This window comes from Cyprinodon tularosa, unplaced genomic scaffold, assembly GCF_016077235.1.
Source record: "Cyprinodon tularosa strain WSP-4 unplaced genomic scaffold, ASM1607723v1 ctg187, whole genome shotgun sequence".
NCBI classification, from domain to species: domain Eukaryota; kingdom Metazoa; phylum Chordata; class Actinopteri; order Cyprinodontiformes; family Cyprinodontidae; genus Cyprinodon; species Cyprinodon tularosa.
The window spans coordinates 2336077-2351089 of record NW_024038657.1 but is presented as its reverse complement, the minus strand read 5'-3'; the positions used below and the strand labels follow the sequence as shown (position 1 = coordinate 2351089).

General features: G+C 37.3%; 1 protein-coding gene across 3 annotated transcripts; it reads right to left on the bottom strand.

The window, feature by feature from the left end:
• Nucleotides 1–2498: 2498 nt before the first annotated feature.
• Nucleotides 2499–14303, bottom strand: LOC119782043 (specifically androgen-regulated gene protein). Of its 3 annotated transcripts, none has more exons than XM_038282792.1 (4): nucleotides 14111–14303; nucleotides 6493–6684; nucleotides 5332–5494; nucleotides 2499–5192 (listed from the first exon to the last, which is right to left on the bottom strand). In XM_038282792.1, the coding sequence occupies exons 2-4, from the start codon at nucleotides 6595–6597 to the stop codon at nucleotides 3751–3753; spliced, it is 1710 nt and encodes a 569-aa protein (XP_038138720.1). In that variant the 5' UTR covers nucleotides 6598–6684; nucleotides 14111–14303; the 3' UTR covers nucleotides 2499–3750. The 3 variants fall into 3 exon arrangements, with proteins under 3 accessions (XP_038138720.1, XP_038138721.1, XP_038138722.1); XM_038282793.1 differs by having other exon boundaries at nucleotides 6493–6589; XM_038282794.1 differs by lacking the exon at nucleotides 6493–6684.
• Between the last annotated feature and the right edge of the window lie 710 nt (nucleotides 14304–15013).

The window sequence follows — 15013 nt, the reverse complement described above, 5'->3', positions numbered from 1 at the left end:
GGAGGACATCGGGGCCCCCATTTTATCACTCAGCTTCATTCTATCTCTTTTCTCCCAATCTGCAAAATCTGTTAGTTCAATCTCTAACATTATGCTCTCTCTGCCTTTTCTCATAGTAGCCTCATCTGTTCCTGTTTGGCTGTGATGCCACCCTGGAGAGAAATATCAGCTGTGCTGCTGCCATCAACACCCTTGTTTATAGATGTTGACTGGCTGGATATGCTCTCTTCATCCTGGCTCGGAGCTCGTCTGCCTTGCTGTCCGTTTCCTGGACAGACCGCCTTTTACAGTTGCTTTTTGTATTTCTGCTTGTCTCCTTGAACCCCAGTCGGCCTCGGCAGATGGTCGCTCACACCGAGCCTGGTTCTGGTGGAGGTTTCTTCCTGTTAAGAGGGAAATTTTCCTCTCCGCTGTCGCTACAAGCATGCTTTATGTTAGGGATTGCATCCCAGTCAATGAGTCGATGCAACCAACTGGTTTTCCTTAGATAGAAAACTTTTAATCAATTTGACTGTATGATCTGGTGAACTGTAAAGTGCCTTGAGATGACTTGTGTTGTAAATTGGTGCTATATAAATAAACTGAATTTAATTTAATTAAAATATATGGTTGATTCCTTTGTATGTGTGGATTGCATGGATTGTACCGACATCTGGTGAAAATGTCGTGTCTATAGCACCTCTATAAATATACTTACTGAGGAAATGGTGGCATGTTCAATACTTATTTCACCCACTGTATAACTGAGTATCATCAGCATAACAGTGGAAATTAATCTCATGCTGTCTCATTGTTCTACCAATTGGGAGTATATATATAGTAAAGAAAAAAGAAAATTGGCCCTAGCTCTGATCCCTTTAATACCCCACAGGTAACCCTGGAGCATGTTGAAAATTTATCATTAACACAAACAAAATGAAATCTGTTAGCTAAATAAGATTTGAACTAACCTTGTTCTGTTCCTTTAATTCATACAAAATATTCAAGTCTTTCTGAAAGGATATTATTATCATCTGTATCAAATGCAGCACTAAGTTGTCAAGTACAGCAACAACTCTATTATCTGAGGCCATGAGAAAATAATTAGTGACTTTCCCCAGAGATTCTTTAAAAAATCAAACGAAACAACTCGTAGCTTTATCAACATGTTATATGTGGTACTTTGATGCAGTTCAACAAACATCCATCCATCAATCCCACTTTTTCGACTTATCAGTCAGGATCACATGGGGCTGGTTTTTATCTCTCCAGCAGTCTACAGGTCAGAGCAGCTACACTCTGGACAGGTTACTAGTCTATTGCAGGGCAGAACCAAATATTTGTTAATAGTCAAAGTAATATTTAAATCCACTTTTTACCTTCTTGCTGAATGTTTCGCTGACAGTTAGTCTTTTGTGCAAGATGTATAAAAATAAACACATCAAGATATGAAAATATCCTGTCTACAAATAATGCAAATGGGGAGCGGGATTGAACTAATGTTAAAAAAAACGCTCATTGACTAAAAGAAAAACCACACCTTTAATATAATGCGAAATTATGAAATTAAACATAATCCTCTGTTCTCAGTCTTGCTAGGTTTAAAGACATCTTCCACACAATGCTTAAGTTTATGGGCTTCTATGAGATGGAGTAGATCACAGAAAGTACTACATAGTTGGTAATGTTTTAATGTGATGTGTATATATAGTACATGTGGAAGAATGTGTTAACGGGAGATTCTAAATCAATTCTGAAGCTCGACCAATAAAGAGGAAACAAGATTAGATAAAAATGTAACATATGAGTATAAAAATAAAAGCTATTTGTGGCCGAAATCAAACACATCACTTTTTATCTCACTTTTTTACCTCATTATCGTAAAACATTGTTCTGCTAACATGTTTTTATTCAAAAGAAGCAGGAAAGCCTGATAAGGACAGCAGGTTATTCTGATTTATTGTTATCATTATATGAAATATCAGTATCTCAACTTCAAAAGATATTAACCAATTATATACAGATCATGCACTTTGGATTTTTGTGCCAGTATTGTTAAGTAATTCTTGTCTTTACAAAAAAAATAAAAAATTATTTGGTAGGCATTTATATGTTCCTGCTACGAAAACTAAAACAAGGCTCTCTGCCAATTATTATTCTACCAGATAGATGCAGCTTTCTCAAAACAGTATGTATTTATCTAAGTCAAATTATCTTTGAAACACTCCGAAACTTTATCACTTATTATCGTATGTTTTCAAAATATTGTGAAGCTGACTGTTGCTGGGAAGCTGGATGAAGCTTAATGCAAGCAGAATCTAGTAGAAACCCCTCCTAAAGGCTGCAAAGACTATGGTTGAATACAAATGTATTCCACACTTTTCTTTATTTATATATAAGATTTTCAAAAACTGCATCTTTAAACCAAATGCTATCACATAAAATCCAAGATAAATACATCTAGGATAGTAGCTGTAAGGTAAAAAAAAATAGAAGAAAAAAAAGGTTCAAGGTATACATTTTATTCTATTTATTTTATTTTTATTTCTTATCAACTATTTTTATATTCTACAGAACTACATTTCTAGGTTTGGAACAAATGTGATTCATTTTATTGAAATAGTTACTTTGCATGTTTCACATTTTTAGGTTAATTTTCAAAAAAGAGCTTGAAGTGAAAAGAAAATGTGAGAAAAAGAACAGATCCACCTGTCCTTGATATTTTTCAGCTGTGAACAAGTTCCTCAGACGAGTTACTGTAATCAACGACAATGTTCCATCAGGGCTGAGAAACAGGTGCAACCTGTTTTTCCACCATCACAACAACAACAACAAAAAAGTGGAGAAACCAAACGTGAGAACCTGCGCGTCAGTGTCTGCTTTGACATGACACATGGGGCAGACGCTTCGTTTACAATAAATAAGACACTTTATAAATGCTGGTTATATTATCTTCAGATAAAGACACAGATACCTGTGACTTCCACACTGACTCCACATTGTAGCTAAAGTGTCATATAGTTGTGATTCTTCATATATGTGTCAAACAAAGCAGCTGTATCAGATTTCGAACAAGAAATTTTTTTTCTTCTAGTTACAGAAAGAAAGGATTCAGCTGAATCAGAAATTACCATCTTCACAACTAAGAATGTACTACACAACAACCTCCATACAGTTAACTTAAGAGAAAATCAGATGGATTGTTAATTATAAAGTATTTAAAGTATCTAAAAACAAAACTATATTGACTCCAGTCTGGATGCATTTGTTTACTTTCACCCCTATTTCAGATCCACATCACAGCTCAGTTATGAAAGGTGGGGACAAATTGGCACAAGGGCCTTAAAAAAGATCTGGTGGGAGGTGACTCCTGCCTGCACCCAAAAAAACTCTGCTGTGAAACAACCAACAGCTGAAGTAGAAAATGGTGAATGGTCGAAACATGCAGTATCCTATGGGATTAAGTCAAACAAATCAGCAGAAAAAACAACAAAGATTGTTAAGGTTTCCAAAGGCAAAAGGATTTTTTTCTAATATATATATATATATATATATATATATAACTATATAACTTACAGCTATCATAAGTCTGATATGAGAGAACTAACGAACTGTTCATGTGTCATGCCAGTCCCCTCGATTCCAATTCCTTAGAAGCTCATTCTGTGGAAAACAGAAGCAAAAACATGTGGCTAAGGCACTCTGTAAGAGTTTTAAATCCAGATATAGTCTGTCTTATTCTTTTTTATAGTATATAAAAGAGGTCTTGACTCAGTCCCTGAGCAGTCCTAGTTTCTTTAGGGCTTCACGTCGGTCATCTTCATTCTCTGAGCGAGGGCAGATCAGCACACTGATGCCTTGTGATCTAGGCAGTTTGGAAGACTGTCTCTGGTGGGAAGCTTGTGTGGACTGGGGCTTCTGAGAGTGTGGCGATCCACTTGCCACCAAACCATCTCCCTTAGCGTGAGAAAAGTCTTTCCCACTTCCCAGAGAAGCAGGTCGAGGCCGAGTGTTGCGTAGGTGCTTTGAGTCTTTCTCGTCGCTGGCTCTCATGGATAAGTTTTGAGCGGACATCTGGCTGCTCAGACCTAAGCCTGATCTCTCCAAGGTTGCAGATTTCATACCAATCACCTTTGGTGGGGTAAGCTGATTAAGCGGTACAGATGGGGTATTAGAAGAGGTACTGAAACTTGTCTCAGTGTCTGCAGAAAGTTGGTTATCTACAGGCCCAGTGGGATCACAGAAAGCTGCTGGTGCTGGGAGGATTTCAGCATCCTGGATGGGAGGGGATGCAGAAGAGGCTGATGGTAACACAACCGGAGCAGGTGATGTTTGAGCGGTGAGTGCTGGAGGGGGGTTATTAACTGGGGTGAGAGATGGGGTTCTAGGTGGTGAATGAGGAGCACCAGGACTGACTGGTGGAGAGTGGCTCTGTGAGCCTCTGTTTGCAGCAGATTTCAGAGGAAGATTAGGGCTAACAACAGGGCTGGATTTCTCTTCGTTGTCTTTTAGCAATCCAAGCTTCCGGAGGGCCTCAATCCGAGTTTTCTGAGGGTCCAAAATCATCCGATCACTTTGGGCAGGCATCACATGCCCTGGGTTTCCATGTGACTGAGATGTTGGGGATTTTTGTGACTTTAACAAGATGTTTGTAGGAAGCTTCGTAGGTTTTGGGGCCACAGCAGGTGGACTTCTGGGCTCTGGAAAATCAGCAGGGGGACTCATTAGGGGAGTGAGGGGAACTTCTGAGTGTTTGCTTGGAGAATCTTCAGTAGCAGAGAAGGTTACAGGTTTTCTCAAAGAGGATCTCTGGTGCATCTGCTGCAAGTCAAGAGTTGTTTTTTGCTCTAAAGAGCCGTTTGCAGGTGGGGGGAGCACAGTCATTGTCTCTGGAGGAACAGCCAGGTCTGATTCATCCATGAAGTCTGTAGGAGGAGGGATTATTTCCAGATCAAGCTCTGAGGCCTCTGATGAATTTAACTTTGACCCCTCAGTTGTTTTTTCTGATGATGATGTGTAACCAGTAGCACCATCAGAGACGATAGTATCAGTTTCAACCCTCAGGTCCTTCTTTTCAGGATCTTTCATGTCAACTACAGAACTGGAAGCAGTTTGTGGTGTAGTATAACGCTGACTTTCACGTGCTCTGGTTAACCCAGTGAGTAGAGGATCTGTTGCTGGGTGGGTGGTTGGTGTGGAGATCTTGTGACTTCCTGACCCAAGCATTTCATATGGACAATCAAAGAAAGAAAAACCATTGAAGTTAAAACTTCAATCACTTTTTATCAAACAGTGCATGAAACATTCAACTGATGCAGACATCAAACAAAACAAATATTTGACAGAGCATACCATTTCTTCTTAACTGATTGTGTGGTTCTGCCCTTGACAACACGTCTGGTTCATCATTTGATAAGCCACTGTCTTCCTGAACTTCCAACGCTTCGATTGTTTCCTCCAGATACATCAGACATGCCTTCTCCTCTGCAGATAGGTGCTCCATACTATCCTGGCTCTGCAAAATAATATTAAACAAACTAAGCATTTACTTAATTCAGAATTCCATCGATCTTAAATATTTGTAAAGGACAAAAGGAACATTTTGAGTCCTAAAAACAAAAACATTAAGCCATATTGGTCAGATATCAATAGATTTTGTGTCCCATGTCTCAAAGAATGTCGTTCTCTGTGGCAGCAAATGCACAAATAAGCATTTTTTTTACAGGAGTATCACAGAAAATGGATAAAGGGGGCTCTTTTGTAGCTAAAAACATTTGCAGGACATGAGGGCAGGATCCGTAGAAGTAAACAGTTGGAGAAAATAGATTTTTCCTCACCAATTCCAAACACACTGTCCACTGTAAAGATGTTTCCCAGTGGATAATGAAAACAAATTGGATATTAAAACTAAGGGAAGCAACAAGCAAAATGCAACAAGCTTATGTGAAAATATGTTATTTTTGTGTAAGACCATCCTTTCTTGCTTCAGTAGCATATTTTGTTTCTTCTGTGTCCTCAGCTGTCCTTAGAAATGCAAATGCCATCTGGGTTTGGCGATGTCTCTTCAATCCAAAACATGTGGAACTTTAGCTCTAAGTGACTTCTTAGGGTCAAAGGATATATGTGTGAGGATATTGCTGTATGGAAACTAACTACAGATTTATTGCAGTTGAGATGAGATATAATCCGTTTTCTGTAATATTTGGCTGCATTTTTAGCTGTCATGTGGTTCCCTTTTTCCTTTTGAGTTTTTTAAATTAACAAAGCTATTGTAAGCATGTCTGAACGCAATGACATATGCCCTTTAATGTTTTCTCTGGTCTGAATAATATTAAAGGACAGTGGGTTAAACTTGAGTTGCTCCAGATTTTGCTCCATTTCTGTCTGTTAATGATAATTACAACCCTTAACACAAACTTTGTTTCTTCCTTTTATTTTATAACTGACCTTAAAGAAAAAGGCATTGAACAACAAATAAAAGACAGACATGATGGGACTTGCGGCGCCACTCACCCACACAGAGTTTGTGCTGATTACACTATCACAGCTCCCTGCACTGTCCACATTACTCAAGGACTCCATGGCAACATTGCCTGGCCATGTGCCACTCCTAGACATTGCACAAAGACGTGTATTACTGCTGGTTCTGTTTGTCGCTGTCCAGTCTTGCTTGTTTAAGTTTTACTTGTCACTCTGGGAGGTAATCTGTAAGGTTAAGAAAGAAAAGTTTGAAGACAACAACAAACAGGCGTTTGAGAGACCTTAAAGTCACTGTATTACAAAAGATTTCCTTCAAGTTGCAAAGCAGATATAAACATATTGTATTAATTGTTTTTTTATATATAACAGCTTACTTGTGCTGCAACATGAAAAATATAAAGAAAAAGAAAGAAAGTGACTTTTTAAGTGTATTTGAAATATTTAGGTGCATAAAGGTGATTGCATGTGAACAAATTAAAGTTGGGTTGAAGATATTAGACTAGAGTCATGTGTCTTTCAGATGGCCAATAAGGTTAGGTATACCAACTCATTTGTTGAAGAACATAGCTTAAAAAGCTAAAAAGAAGTCACTCATCTGGAGTTAACAATAGAAAGCCCTGATCTGGGCTGAGCACGAACAAAGTTATTCAATAAAATTCTGTTTAATTTATTTATATACCGCAAATTTAGAACACGTCATCGCGAGGTACTTTACAGAGACAATACGGTCAGAATGGCTTAAAGTTTCTGTCAATGAAAAAAAGTTGATTGCCTCCTATCATTGATTTGCTAGACATAGTTGCTGCATGCAACAACAATTTCGTTATCCCCCACACTGAGATGCATGTAGCAACAGTGGAGAGGAAGATTCCCTTTTAAGCCGGGCTTACACTGTGGGAATTCTTTTGCTCTTTTCGGGGCGATTTTCCAGTCATTCGAGAATTTTCCAATCAGGCCGACTTTTAGCCTGATCGTATGTCGTGTAGTGTACAGGAGGTAATGGATGGGGATCAGCCTCTCATGACTACCTGCCGATCAGGAATCCTGAGGTCGGAAGAAAAACAAACATTTTTGATTTTCATTTGACCGTTGTGGGCAAATCGCTCAGTTGGCATGCGCAAATAAGGACTCCCCTTCCTCTTCTTCCTTACAGATGAAAACACAGAAGCATGGTGGGGGTGCGAATGAATTGGGAGTTCTTTCTGTAAAATTGACAGACCATAGTTACCACATTTGCTCACCCATGTCTTTGTCCAAATACGTCGTTGCCTTTTCTTTTTAGGGCTTTCAGCAGACAAAATTGCACAAATTGCCAAGGCAGTGCGTTTCACTCTAATGAGCTTCATATTCCTCTTCTACTCATTTGGATTCCAGATAGACGAGTCTGAGTAGCGCCATCTCACTGCGGAGCTGAGTGCGACATGGTTTTTAGAAGTACAGTTTGAGCAGGTAGATCGCATCAGAGCATCGTGCTGAACATGCATCGTGAGCTGTGAACTCGCACTGTAAGACGAAACCCTATGTTTTGACTGACTGAACAAATCGCACAGTGTATGCCCGACTTTAACAGGAAGAAACCTCCGGCAGGACCAGCCTGCTCACTGTAGGGTTCAAGGAAAAATAAAATAGGAAATAGTTTGAAGGGTAGGAGCCCATTGCAAGCCAATATACTGTAGGAGACTTACGGCAGCTATAGATCAGCTTAGTAAGTTCACTTTCATTCAAATTAGATGCCCATCTGAAAGATAAACACTAGAGCCCAAGTTTGCATCAAGTATAGTTTACTAATATAAATGCTTTAAGACATTAAAAAGACAATTTGATTAGCTTGAAATGTGTAAGGTTGTCACTCTATATATTCTCATATTTTTTTAAAGAAATTTCAATAAGACCAAGGGATGTGTTTGAGTTCACTGTTTTGCTAAAAAAAAAAACCTTTGGAAAAAAATCTCATTAACATTATGTAAATTACTACACATTTTTCTTCTGGCCCATTTCAAGAAAACTTGAAATTCTAGCTCAAAACTGAACTAGAGGCTGAGGTGCACTCAAGAGGAACATATCAGAGAGCACAGGATGCAAAATGAACTGTAGCTATCAATGATCACAATCATTGAGGTTGCATGTTTCTTGCAGGAGGTTTACCTTTATTACTTTAAAAAGAAATACTTAGTATTTTTAAAATTTGCATCAAAAGAACCTGCTAATCTTGTTAAATCAAGTTAAAAGGATCTACCAGATTATAAAAAGCACTCTTCATTTCAAACACCAAAAAGAGTTTAGAAAAGTTGCAAATAACTGATAACATTAAAATTTATCTAAGATTACCGTTATTTAGCTTCCAACATTAAATTTGCATGATGCAAATAACAGCAGTGAAACCTAAAACTGTTTATAAGGATGTGGTACCTTCATTTATGCAGAGAAGCTGAATATAATTAGAATGTTTTGCTCCTCTTTTTGAGTGGTCTTTAGCCATTCTTCTTGCTCCAGCTGCACAGTCATTTATAAAGGTTACATAAACTTAAAAAAAAAAAAAAACATTTTTAAGCCTCTTTCTATGCACAGGTTGTTGACAGGAACATATGCAGTCCTCATGCATACACTGACCCATGCATACATATTTTTGAAAGAGGAAAATGGCAATGCAGATGATGAGGTGGGGAATTAAAGCAACACTGTCTCATGGTTGCTTAGAATATAATTTCACTCCATATCAAACTTTATTAATAAACTGACTTTATCATAACCATTAAAAACCACAGTATAATACATATGCTTGGGTTTGTGAGTCATTCTACATTTGATCTACAAGCCAACTTTAACCTTAAATCAGTCTTTAGATATTGAAATGCTTTCTCACTTTCACATTCCTCTTACCAATGTTCAGCAAGGTGATGTGTGCCACAGAGTAAGAAAGGAATTGTTACAAAACTTTGCAAATTGGAGAATCAGGAAGAAACACATTTTCAAAGTCACCAAAAATACCTAGCCCATGATTATGACTGGCTTGAGTTCATTACTTTCCTTAGAACAATGGTATCTATGTGCTTAACTGTATCAAATATTGGAGAGAAAGACCGCCTGGACTAACGCCACTAGAGATAGACATGGGCCTGCTGGTACTAGCATTTGTTTTTTTCCTTTTCCTAAATTGGTACTGGCTGATGTATGCAAGTATCTGCAGATTCATTAGTGCAACTGTCCAACCAATAGGTAGGACATACCATCTGCAAGAAATTGATGTGTTTCAGCTATAGTTCATGAGCGGTAGTCAGCTTAATAGATAATCCACATATCTATCAGGAAATACCTTAATCTAATGAGCAAATGCAACTAAGATCTGTCCATTTTTTTCCCATATTAAATCTTAAAGATACCACAGAGTTCTGGTTATACAGATTTTTGTGTTGTTTTTTTTTTGTTTGTTTGTTTTTTGTTTTTTTTACAATTACAGCTGTTATGAGCACCATAGCAAGAATTATCTCACAGGTGATCAACATAATCAGCAGTGAATTAACTCTTTGTCTGAAGCCACTTTTGGGAATAAATAATTCAGTGAAATTATCCACAGGTTTGAGATACTGCTCAATACTGCTATCCGTGTTGGATAGTACTCTTAATATGACCAGTCCACACATCACAAACACATCTATTTCAGCCTGGATTAAACTGCACTTTTCAAATACTCATTAACATTCATAAGGTCTTTAGCAAAAACCATTTTTGTTTTAATGTAAGCTTGTAGAGAGCAGAACCTGAGGTGGAACTCAAAATGTTGAGGTGCAGCAGGGATTTGCAAGGAAACTGCAAGGTGGTTAAGGCAAGTTAAAATTCTGAAATGTATTATATATCAAATGTTTCATAAATTAGACCCAAGATGACTGAGGGGACGGGGGGTCTGGGTACTACTCTATAAGGGACCAACAACAATGCAAAGCAAAATGTATACAGTGTTGAACTGAGGCGAAGATGACTAGTGAGCTGTGTGACATTACCGGTACATAGTTTTTCTCTGCTTCCTGGATGTCATGTCAGTCAAGAGGAAGGTATGCCTGGCTCAAACAATACACCCAATAACTCTTCTGATAAGGGGTTACAAGGATGTAAAACTTTCACAACCTCATTAGCAGCTTTTTTTTTTTCAAAAGGGGAAACAAAACCAGAAAAATACTTTGAACAGAGATAGGAAATACAATAAAAGTTATTTGAGATGTGTTGTTTCACTTAAAAAAATAAGATAAAATAGCTTGTAACCATACAAAAAAAAATAATAATAATTTACTCTTAATGACGAACAATCAGGTTTTTAATTTTGGGTGCACCAACATATAGTCTGTTTCAAATGGCTCACCACAGCAGAAAAGCATACCTTTATTGTTTTTTATCTCAGAAAATTTGAATAACCATATGAGATCAACTGAAATGAAAGTAGAACTATGTCAATAAGCTGTTCTGTTTGCAGGGTTATTAAAGTAGCACATCTCAGGTGTAAAGTTATGCGATACAAACGCATCCATATGTCGAAAGGTTTCAAATTAAGTTTCGGTAAATAAAAATAAAATTTTCATTAAAACAAATATCAAAAATGTCCAACTGAAAGATCACACACAAGCATATCTAACAACGCCTGCTTTAAACTGAGGGAGGAAACAGGGAGACAGTATCTCAGCTTCTCTAAATTCCCTCAGTATGTTGAAACAATCAAAGACTCAATGAAAATAATTCAGGTTAATGCTTATTGGGAACAATTTCAACCCCCATTATTTAAAATGAGACTTGATTGAGATTTAATTGCTGACAATAATATCAGAAGTTTAGCGTGGAATTTAAACAAATTTACAGAACAATATTAACTCATTTAATCAAATACTGAAAGTCTAATAAAACATCTACTGCACAAAGCAATATGTATTAAGCATTTATTTATATTCATTTAGAGGACTGCGACTTGCAGTTGATAAAAAACCCAAATCCTGTTTCTGGGCACGCATTCAACATTTGACCAATAAAGAAGATGACAAACACGCATATTTTGGCTATATTGCCGGCTAGAAGACCAGTCTTCCAAGGGACGGGGAACAGGATTGAGGTTGCCTGAGTTCAAGTGTGACATTTCCACAGTCAGAGTTTATTTAAGATGCCGTGACTGCTGCTGTTAGTCCTCTGTATTTTATATAGTCCAAGTTTACCATACTTACCAGGAAACATTAAAGCATTTCATGTTTCCCTTTGATTACGAGCTGGCTGGGGGATGCCAATTTCATTTTGGAGAAGGACTTGGGTCTTCCCCAATGGCGTAATGACACAACAATAGGCCCATAAGCCTCATATGAAGTACAACACGTGATAAAGGTTCAGGATACGGCAACAGTTCCATAAACTGGCCAAGAAGAAACTAATTTGTAATTCTCAGTAGTATATGATCACACATCACACACTGTAACTGCGCACCACCACATGTTACAGACATTCCCACTTTTAAAAACTAATTTCAGGTCAGGGAGATGCTTATCGAACATACTGAAACATATGAGTTTTTTTTTTTTTTTTTTTTTTTTTACCAACCGTCTAATGAACTATACACAGTTATTAACATAGTAATTAAAAGTACTACTGTCTGCTTTGCTATTGGTGTCGTGTTTAAACGGCTCACCATCATGTTGAAATCTGCCATATGTTGGGGTATAATACGGTCCGGTGCGGTCAGTCATTTCAGTATCAGTACCAGGTGGGTTTGAGACGAATTTTTTGCACCATTACATCTGTAAAGAGACGTCCTAGTCTATAATTGTAGGGGACCCACAGGGTGTCAGTGAAGGGGCCCCTAAGAGGTTGTGGGCCCCTAAGCAACTGCTGTAGCTGCTTACTGATATTTACGCCATTGGTCCTGCCCACACTGCCAAAGGTATTGCATGAAAAGGTATAGTTTAGGTCATTGTTAACTAACCAATTTCCAGGTATAGAGAATCTACAAACAACTGTCAAGATGAGCAGGAGAGGCATAAGACCAAGGAAAGCAAATCTGCTGAAGGTCTCAGTCAACCTCAGCTTTCATTAAAAATCCAGACTGATTCCCTTTATTTCTGTACTGCATTTATCGGTTTAATTAAAGCAAAACAAGTTCTGACCAAGTAAAGCATACCATATGGTTCACATATTAATATATGTTTCTTTGTATTTTTGTTCTTATGTGGAACTCTACTTCTTCTGAGAAGCAGGAAGCAGAGGATTGATTAGCTATAAGATGGAATGGTCAAAGGGGACATGATGAATCTCTAAAATATATATTTACCGGTATGTAATTAATCTATGCAATAGAGTTTTATTTCTAAATTACATACTGAAATTAAGTAACTTTTTAATATTATTCTATATACGCCTGTATAACAGAGATAATGGTGTTTACTTAATAAATAGGTAGGGCTTGCTCTAAAAGAAAGTAATAAGTACCAATTTTTATGATACACTAGAAACTAATTTGCAATCTTTTCATTTCACTTGCAAATCCAACAAAAGCATTCCTGGACACTGGAATGGCTGTTCATATTTTGGAAGTGCTGGGAATTGCTGACATAAACACTCAGCTAAGGCAGCTGGGAAAAAAACAAACAAACTGATCTTCAAAAACGCCCATATTAACAATAGTTTTTTCTAAAACAAAAGGTGGTTGACTAAACACACCTCCGTGCAAAAGCCTCAATAGCCACTAATTACTGTCCCTCCCATTAGGACATTCAGTTTTTAAAAAGCAAGATAGGAGCAACGAGCCAACACCTTCCAGGGTTGAACAAGACAAAAAAAAAAAAAACACCTGAAGTAGCACCCACAGCTGAATAAGATCTAATGATGACAGGAATGTCACTTTACTTGTTCTCTTGGCGCTGAGACAGATCTGATTGAGCTCTGATGTGACTGGGTATCACAGTTCACCTGCAGCAAAACTATTTGAACTAACATGGAATAATCACTAGTTTCCATCAGTACATTTTTTTCTGCCAGACTTGTAAAAAAAAAAAAAACAGAACATAATTTACTGTCTCCTTGGGCACAATTACAAGTGTGATAAAACACACAAGGTCCCAATAATAAGTATGTTTTCAACAGCAGAAGGTCTGCTTGATCTGGTTAATGATTTACTGTAGCCCATACAAAAGGTCATGGGCAGCATCATGTTGAGCAACCCTCAGCCTGGAGGGCTGAATGAAAATTGTTCATTAATGTTTAGCTTGGCAGCTTATCCCTGCTGAACAGCTTTTATTGACTTTAATGAACAAATATTAGCATTCCTCCCAAAGCAATGTCCACTAAAGTAGATATTCTCATTGGATCATTTTGGTTGAAAAAAAAAGTTTAAACTAATAAACATTTTCAACACTTAAAAAAAGAATCTTACATAAAAAAAAATAGAACATCATCTAAAACAAGGAAAATACTTTTCAATCAGCCAACACATATTATTATTTTAAATAATAGTAAATATTCAAGTAATTTATATTATATATATATATATATATATATATATATATATATATATATATATATATATATATATATATATATAATAGTTTAGGCGTTATTTTACTATCATTACATTTGGATAAGAAAGAGACGCGTGTGACGTCAGAGTGGTAGTTTTAAAATAACTCACTTGTGTTGAGAAAGCTTCTATATTTCCACAGATGTTTCGGTTCTTTCTCTCTTCATATGGACTCACATAGGCGCTGTCCGCTCTCAGTCCATAGCTGGCAATAAAACCTCAGAGCTCCGGGCTGTTCCTGGAAGTAAAGCTTCGCGAAGCGCTGCAGCAGACGCGGCAGGTACGAGACCTTCTTTAACAGCAGGCAGGTAAGGAAGCGACTTACACATATTGCCGATGGACCAATCAGAGCACAGCAGCCGGATCCGTTTCCAGGGAAACAGGAACGGCAGGCAAATGAGCGCAACCCAAAATTATAGCCGCATATATTTTCGTCGAATCAGACATTCTCTCGTACAACTGTGTAACTTAACTTACCGATAGTTAAACACCCTATGCAAATGTAGACTAAGACGTCTCCTTTCAGATAAAAATAGTGCGATAAATTCGTCTTTAACCCACCTGATGCCACAGCATTATTGACCGGACCATATTTATACACCCACATACGGCAGATTTCAACATGATGGTGCACACAGTGGTACTTTTAATTACTATGTTAATAACTGTGTAAAGTTCATTAGATGGATGGTAAAAAAAAAAAATAAAAAATAGCTTTAAAAAACTATGTTTTTGAGTATTTTATTGTTTACATTACAATTTGGAATTATGGGTAATCCAGAGGTAGTTCATATGGGGTCCACCCAGATAATGTTGCTTACGGGCCTATTATTGTGTCGACAAGGCAAACATATATAAAACATTGATGCACTACAATGGCATAAAATGACTTGCTACCTTATCTTTGCTGTTGGACCCAGCTTTACCTTTGGGACTGCCTTAATGCTCCATAAAATTTAACAAGGAGTCAGAAAAAGATTCACAGAAATTAAGGATTTGTGATCCATTTTAACA